We start from the raw sequence: 8,747 nt of genomic DNA, 5'->3' as shown, positions 1-8,747 counted from the left end.
TATGAGTGTCAACAAAATTATAACATGATTGAAAATGCACATTTGGAAGGTACAAAGAGTTGGTTCATGTTGCTACTAGAACTGGTTATTGGGTAGGGTAGCCCAATGATAATAGGAACAGGGTCAAGCTTAAAAAGGTTTTAATGGACATGACCTTTAATGGACATGCCTCTTATTGGGTAGGGTCAATATATGACCAAACTATTTTTCCAATTTAATAGATAAAGAAAATAAATAGTGTAAAAATAATTACAAAGATAAATTTGTAACCATATATACTCAATAATGGCTTTGTCCAATATTAATTTTAATTGATATTTTGTTGGCACGTCCATTATAGATCTACTATTGACCCACGATCTGCATTGGTCGGACTCGCTATTTATCCTATAAAATGTGACCCTTTTTTACCTGACTCACAATCGAACCGCACCCACCCAACTCACCCAATAACCGGGTCTAGTTGCTACTCATCGCGATATCAGATGCAGCCTTAGCGCTTTCATGTCATTAGTATAAATGGTGGGTAAGTAGGCTTCCTTACTAAGGGTTTCATAATACGAAGTATATAAGTCAATTTAGATTACCTTCAAAACATAAAACAATATCTTCCAATGATTTCTGAAGATATTTAAGAGCTTGGCAATCCTAGAGGTAGCTTAAATTTTGAAATTTAGTTGAATAGCATAGAGGGTGAACTCAACCATCAACTCAAGAACGAGCATGTATTAAGCATATAGTAATGGAATAACTGGATTTAATTGTCCGCAGAACTATACAAACCCTCTGTAAAAGCATTTGTCTTGCTAGAGATTTTTCCTTCCAACCACATACACGATTACATTGCCATAATCTACCAAAAACATCAAAGAGATTCTAAAAGAAGATATTTTAAACACAGTACAGCGGTTTTTGTTTTGGATGCATCTTATTTTTGACCCTTCTTCCATAACACCCCAATCTTCTTCAACATGTTACCATTTTTCTTTTTGGGTGAGTCGTCATCCATGTCATCTGAAAGAGGAGAGTCCATCTTTGCAGCGACAGTATTATAGCCGCTGTCATTAGAAATTGTGCGGTCCACAAACTTTCCATTGCTCCCAGTTGAAAGCATATTGGCAGCTGCTTCAGCTGCCTTCCTCCATTGGTCTGACTGAACTTTCAATCTCCTTAGCTCGGCTTCCAATCCTGCATTTGCAGTCTGCGCTGCGTCTAGCTGTTCAGCAACTCTTGTAGCTCTCTGACTACTTTTATCTGACTCCTCAGTTACACACCCAAGTTTCATCAACGCATCTCTTTCAGCAGCCTTTGCCGCTTCTGCTAATGCGGCTGCTTCATTGTTTTTTTGGCTGCTCTCCTCTCTTTTCTGTATCTCCTCTTTTAGCATCTCATTCTCCTCTGCAGTATGCTGAAATTGAGTCTCCTTGTCCAACAAAGTTTCCTTAAGATCCTGGAGTTCTGTGTTCAACTTCTTCAGTTCCACCTCAAGTTCAGACCTCTTGGGACTTGTCTCATTTTCCTCAATTTTGATGCTTTGTTCTTTGTTATTTTCTGATATATCTTTTTGAATTGTTTCTTTAGTCATCAGCTCTGATTTCAGCTCTTCAATGGCACCTTTTGCTTTCTTTAACTCTTCCTCCAATTCAGCCACCTTAGCACAAGAGTCTGCCTTTGCCCGCTCCACTTGATCATACGCATTTCTAATTTGTAATGTGCTCTGGATATACTCTTCCTCGTATCTAAGTTCAGAAGCTTCTAATGCAGACTTTAGTTGATCAATCTCTAGTTTTAATGAGTTAATTTCAGCTTTGAGCTCACTGGATTCACCTTTCTTGTCTTCACCATCCTCCTTAGGCATGATCTCTTCTGATGAATTTTGGCTTTTAGTTTCCAAATCTTCCTTTAGCTTCCTCAACATGCTCTCTAGTAAAGTGACTTCACCTTTCGACTGCTCTAACTCTGACATCAAACTATTGTAAGCCTCCTTCGCCTTGAGGCCCTCAGATCGTAGACTCTCTGCACTTTTCATGGTTTCCTCTAATTGCATCTGAGCCTCTCTAGCCACTTGCAGCGCGTGAGCTTCATATCCTTTGCAGTCATTAAGCTGCTTCCTCATACTCTCAACCAGCGAAAAAGTTTCAGAAAGCTCCACCCTTAAATTTTCAATCTCAGAATGTGCTGTTTCTGCGTGCATACTCTGAGTAGCTTCAGACTCAGCCACCATTTCAAGCTGTCTTTTAAGTTTCTGGATCTCATTTAGGGCAGAGGCCAGTGCAGCAGAATCCATAGAGTGCTGCTTTTGGATAGCCTCAAGCTCAGATTGCCAAACTCGATCACGTTCTTGAGACAGTTTGCGGAGTTCTTGAACCCGAGAATCCTCACAAGTAGAAAGCTCCATCAGCTGCTGCTGAGACTCTTCAAGTCTTGCCGACATGACTGAGAGCTGTTTCTTTGTTTCTTCAGACTCTTGTTGGGCACGTCGCTTTTGTGTTTCAGATGAGATCAGCTGGTCCTTTGCCTTCTTAAACTCAGCTTCGAGTTGAGAGAGCTGAGATTCTAGCTCCGACAATTTGCTGGGGGTATGCTTCTGGATAAAAAAAATACCAAATGATAACTTTGTCAATAATAGTTAAAAATATATAAGATGAGGAGGAGAAATCCTGTTTGAGTGTCCGCCCATCATTAGTTCTTTCTTTCCATATTACTTATCCCCATCCGCCAGTTCAGACTGATATAATTTTACATTGAACATTTTTATTACGGAAAGTTATGCAACTGCCTTAAACATTACAAATAGTAGGCAGTCAAAGAAAACATAATCGATCAATTTAAGAAAGAATTAAAGTATTAAACAGCATTATCTGCTTGGTGGGTTTCAAACTGAAGTTTTTCCATGTAATAGATATTCATATATTAACAGAAGCTTGCCAAAACATGTAATGTTTCTTGATTAACATAAGATGAGTTTATTTCTAAGGTGCAGCTAATTGAATACTTAATAAATTGTAGAGCATTAGAGTCTAATCCAGTTGATCAGACTCGTTTGCAGAATGGATAGACTACCTCATTCATTGGGCTTTGTGGTGATCCACGTTCCAAGACTTTTGGACTCCTTTTTTTAGGTGTCTTACTCAAAGAATTTGGAGAAGCAATTGATCCAGAACCTGATCCTGCCACCTTGAGTGGCCGAGCAATCTGATTTGTCGTGGGAGATGACTTCTGGGAAGATTTTGTGGAAGAAGGTTTCCTGTGAGGCATTTCTGATGAGCCATTCCTAATGTCCATAACCAAAAAAAAAAAAAAAAAAAAAACAGTAATTAATAGAAGGACAATCCAGCCGATGAATTCCCGCCTTCCCGGTGAAGGAATTACTTTGCTATTTTACTCTTTTATAATGCTGGTTTAAACGGCCAGTAAATTTAAACAACAAGATAGGACAAGTTCACAAGCCAACAATTTTCCCTGCCAAAACCAAAACTCATTCATAGTTATCTGTTGTATCCATATGACAGTGGATATTTTCTTTAGTTGTGATTCTTGTGAACAGTGGAAGTGTCACAAATACAAGCATCTTTTCTTGTCAAAGATCTCCCTATTCTTTTATCCAATATACAACTTGCACCACGCGAGCACACACACACAAGGTAATCAAAAAGACAAAAACGGAAGTTAAAAGAGCCACTCGATTAAGTATATCATGTTCACTGCAAGTCCATTAAGAATTAAGCAGAAAAAAATTTATCTATATATCAATGTAGTTGAATGATATTCAATTCAAACAAGCAGTTTAAAAATGAACTGATACTCCATTCTCCACAGCTACACCCAAAAACAAAATTCCTTCTTGCTGCTTAGCTTAATTAAAATGAAGACAAGCTTCATTAGTAGGAAAGTTTTATTATACAAAAAAATATTATATAATCCATATTATAACCAACATACCATTGGCGTCATTTTTTCCCCCCTTTGTCTCCTTTCCTAATTCCTAGGCCAAGGAATGTGGGTAACAAAATCATAGTAGGGTATAACATGCCAGATGTGCCCTACAAGCAAACATTGTCAACAATTATGAGTGCACACCTGCACTTGAGGACAGTAATCACTCGATCACTAAGACAAAATAAAGCAGACATCTTATGATCTACATTAAACTGATATCCTAAGCAACCAAATTAAATACTTGACATAAAGACATTGAACATACATATTACCGCTTCAAGCACATAGCCGTGACTCATGAGCAGCGAATATGATAAACAGCAAGGTCAGGGAAACAACTTAGAAATGAGTTGAATTTAGAAAAGCAAAGATAGTTGTAAGTCTCCCTTAGGATTTAAACACAAAGCAGACATTACCTCTCTTTTGGAGTCTGCATATTTCACCCGCTCTTATAAATAACAAACAAGAAACAGCAATGGTCAAATTAGCCTTCTCCCTGACCCACCAGCGCACATATACACACAGCAATGTCAGAAGACCTCTCTGAAACTATACATGTGCAGAAAAGAAATGAAATGTTGATCAGAGAGATACCCAGCACTTAATGATAGTATTTTGCATAATACAATTCTAAGCAAAACTAACAACAACAAACAATACAAACAATCCCTTCAAAGGAACTCCATCAAAATTAAACAACCGCCACTCATACCAACCAATACCCACAACAGAAAACATCTTAGGAAAGCAAAAAAAAAAAAGATCAATTGCTATCTCAGATAAAGAGAAACACAACACTATTACAAAACTAAACAAAAGCAACCCCCACAAACCACATTTTTACGTTTCTTTTTCTTTTCCTCCTTTTCACTCCAGACCATAAACTGTTTTTATTCCTTTTCTTTTCTTTTCTTCTTTTATATAATATAATACTCCGTAGTAAAGCTAGATTAGTATACACATGTAAAAAGAGACACAAAAGACAATGATAGAAACGGGATTCAATACCAAGTCCCGCTAAGACTTTACGAAGTTAACTAGCTCGCATGCACCAAATTAAAGTTAATGTGCATAAGAACATAGATTTGGTCTTATAGAACATTATTAAAAGCAGGCATATGTAACTAGGAAGCAATGACACAACACTACAACAGCAACAATAAATAATTAATCTTGGGTATATCTATTTATTTCTTATTTTTAAATAACTTCCACTTACACAATAAGAAACCATATCTCTTCTACACTACGCAATGCATTTGGAACCCCTCTTATATATATATACGAAGTCCTTGTAATTTGCTAGATTTATTTTAGGATTACTCCTATTACTCCCCTCTAATTCTTTTTTTATTTTTTAATAAAAAAAGACATAATGAGTACAAATGTTGAGCTTAGATCTAAGATTAATAATAAAATAACAGCAATTAATTAACATTAAACACTAAATACAGGTGAATAAAAGCAATGGAACATTTTAGCTCAAAAACAGAGAAAATAAAAACTTGTATCTTCATTATTATAATCCCCGCAACCAAATATAAGTAAAAGTGGGTGTTTCTTAGAGCAAGTTTAGCCCCTGGATATGTGACATCATTTTTTGTGTTCTCTGTTGAAAATGATGTCATCAAATTCTTGTTAAGACTTGCACAAATTTATCACTTTAGCTCTAAGAATTAAAAATTTGACATATTATATGTAGAAAAGTGTTAAAAAAAAAAAAAAAAAAAAAAAAAGATATAAAAATAAAAGTGAAGTGGGTGAAATGGTTCCCAATCTCAAGTCTTTGCTTCAATGGGAAAAATCTTAACTATAAATCTTAAAACTCAAAATGACGATGTCATCCCAATACTTGGGGCTAAACTTGCTCTTAATTCGTCTTGAGAAAAAATCCTGTCAACATCACTAATTACCCTATCTTACCCCATAAATGGGGTCGGACAGAAACGTACCTGAAAGAAGAAGGGTGGTAGAACAATGGAGAAACAGAGCAGCCGCAACTAACAATTATACTGATTGTTTTTTGGAAAACGCTAAGAAAATGAGGGAGCTAGAAAACAAAACCCTACTGCTTAAGGAAAAAAATGAAGGAAAACGGTTAAGTTTCTAAATTAGCATTGGGGAATTGATTCTTTTTTGGAGGTCGAGTTGTTTGAGTTTTGCAGTAACCAAAGCTGAGCAGGTTGTTTCTTTTCTTTGTTTTTCTTTCCTCTTCACTGTAACAGTGTCAGTGCTGACTGTTGAGTGTCGTGCGAACGACCATAAAAGAAAGAAGAAAAAAAGGGCGGGGGCATTAGCCCAAAATCTTTCTAACGAGCATTTTGGGCATTAGATAAATAGATAATTAATTAATATTATATCACTGTCTTCAAAAAAACAATTAATATATCACTTAAACTAATGCATGACAAAATTAAATGATCATTGGTAAATTTAATGTTAATTTTACTTTAATATTTCCAGATTTAGTTGTTTTTATCTAATGTCATGGTCGCGCTCTTTAGTAGCACTGTCAAAACGGTTTGACAGTTCGGTTTCGGTTCGGTTTGAAATTGGTTCGGTATTTAATTGGGTCGGTTTGGAATCGGTTTAATTGTCTCACGGGTCGGTTTTGGTTCGGTTTAAATAGTTATCGGTTCGATTCGGTTTCGGTTTATTCTTAAGCGGTTTTAATTCGATTCGGGTTGTAAACAGTCCGGGTAGTAAACGGTTCGGTGCAGACGGGTTGCGGTTTGTTAACGGTGCGGTGTAAACGGTTTTATCCCGGTTCAAACAGTTTCGGGTTGGAAACGGTTTCGGGTTAGAAACAGTTCGGTTCTTTTTTGGTTCAGTTTATAACTGGTTCGGTTCTTTTTCGGTTCAGTTTTTAACTGGTTCAGTTCTTTTTCAGTTCAGTTTATAACTGGTTCGGTTCTTCGATTGTTTAACCACTTTAACGTTATTCATATCGGTTCCATTTCAAGTTTACTAAATTATAGTTGAATCTGAATTAAAACATAGCCTAATAGTATATTCATGTCACTAGCACACTCCCATCTTTATTTCATTATTACTCACAGAATCAATGTAATCATATGCTTAATAGTCTCTGTGAATTAATTTTATTTATTACGCCTTCAGCCAAGCCTTGGTACTTAATATTACAAGCTTTTTGTTCATTTGGTTTCATCACCTCAAAATGTATACATGACTAGAGGCAGTAGTGTTGCTAATAGTTTGAGGTAGGGCCTGGGCCTGCTTGTTTTGCTCTTGTTTGTGAACACTGATTATCCTTAAGACCTTAATGAATCATTTGCCTTGCTATTTTAAAAAAAATATTCTAAGATTTCTAATATTTAATCCATTTAATTATATCCCCGTCAAAAAAAAAAAAATCCATTTAATTATATAAAAAAGTTTGTAAACGGTTCGATTTAGAAGCGGTTTGGTTCATAAACGGTTCGGTTTACAATCAGTTCGGTTTTTAAATGGTTCGGTGCAAACGGGTAGCAGTTTGCTAACGGTTCGGTGTAAGCGGTTTTTTTGCCAGTTTAAACGGTTTCGAGTTGGAACCGGTTTCGGGTTAGATACGGTTCGGTTCTTTTTCGGTTCGGTTTTCTTTCAGTTCGGTTTATATTCGGTTCGATTTGTTAACGGGTTCGGTTCTTATACGGTTTAACATTATTCGGGTCGATTCGGTTTCGGGTTTACTAAAATACGGTTCGGGTCGGTTTTCGGTTTCAAAAAAATCAGTTTTTAATCGGTTCGGTTCTCATTTGGGTCGGTCGGTTTCGGACAGTTAAACGGTTTCGATTTGAAATTTGACAGCACTACTCTTTAGCATTTGCCTATTTTTTTCCCTAAATTTTATTACTCCCTTCACAGTAGCATTTTGCCTAAATGCAGAATAAGATTCTACTTTCGTTTCTTATTTTGTGCAACTTTTGCCAAAAACGAATGGTTCAAGTTACGAGCAAAAAAAAAAACAAAAATTTTAAAAAAAAATCTAAAAAAAAGGCTGGAAAAATAAAATTGCTAAAATGATCCTTTTAATGGGAGGATAGTACCCAATTCTTTCTATGAAAGGAGTAGCTCCCTTGTCCCACAAGACAAAACAAGAATAAATTTTTAAAAAAGGAATTAGTAGCGTGAAGCAGAGAAGTCCCACAATGCAACAGTCAAATGGATTTAAATTGGTGGCACTTGTATTCGTTTAAATAATGGAATTTTTTTGTGACTTATTACTAGTACAATTTTAAGTTGTATGTTTTATTATTATTGTTAGTATTGTTATTGTTATTGTCATTGTAGCTAGAATTGTTGTCAATGTACTATTTTAATATGAGTGTAATTTCTATATATTAATATGACATTTATTTGTACTAATTTTAGTTAAATGCTATTTAATATTATTGTGATAACATTGTAAGTCTTGTAAGTCTTAACTTGCAATTCTAACTAAATTCCTATCTTCTGACATCCCTTGTTTTATGACCACATATTCTTATCAGAAATCTTATCTTTTGACTAACCTTATTGTATTTTTTATCTATATAATTCATAAGTTTGCTCTCAATAATATTACATTTAATAAAAATCACAAAGTCTTATCTGTGGCTGGCCACGCGGTGTAGCCTTCCATAATGAGGATTACTTCATTAGTGTCATAGGGGTTACTTGTTAAATTTTACAAGGGTTACTGCGTCAGTGTTATAGGGGTTACTTGGTCATTATTACAGGTGTTTCGGGTTTTTTTGTGTCCCTCGGGAGAATTACAACTCAAAGACTGGATTCAGCGAGGAGACCTGTACCTGCAAAACAAACAGAGC

The 8,747-nt window shown here is 35.7% G+C and overlaps 1 protein-coding gene across 2 annotated transcripts; it reads right to left on the bottom strand.

Moving 5' to 3' along the window:
* Window positions 1–709: 709 nt before the first annotated feature.
* On the bottom strand, window positions 710–6,160 carry LOC145623957 (interactor of constitutive active ROPs 2, chloroplastic-like). 2 transcript variants are annotated; one of them, XM_081676874.1, is made up of 4 exons: window positions 5,892–6,160; window positions 4,356–4,488; window positions 3,064–3,274; window positions 710–2,587 (listed from the first exon to the last, which is right to left on the bottom strand). In XM_081676874.1, the coding sequence occupies exons 2-4, from the start codon at window positions 4,373–4,375 to the stop codon at window positions 929–931; spliced, it is 1,890 nt and encodes a 629-aa protein (XP_081533000.1). In that variant the 5' UTR covers window positions 4,376–4,488; window positions 5,892–6,160; the 3' UTR covers window positions 710–928. The 2 variants fall into 2 exon arrangements, with proteins under 2 accessions (XP_081533000.1, XP_081532999.1); XM_081676873.1 differs by lacking the exon at window positions 5,892–6,160 and having other exon boundaries at window positions 4,356–4,934.
* Between the last annotated feature and the right edge of the window lie 2,587 nt (window positions 6,161–8,747).

Source organism: Chenopodium album, chromosome 3 (genome assembly GCF_948465745.1).
Source record: "Chenopodium album chromosome 3, dcCheAlbu1.1, whole genome shotgun sequence".
In the NCBI taxonomy this organism is placed as follows: Eukaryota; Viridiplantae; Streptophyta; class Magnoliopsida; order Caryophyllales; family Amaranthaceae; genus Chenopodium; species Chenopodium album.
This window is presented reverse-complemented; position numbering and strand designations above follow the sequence as displayed.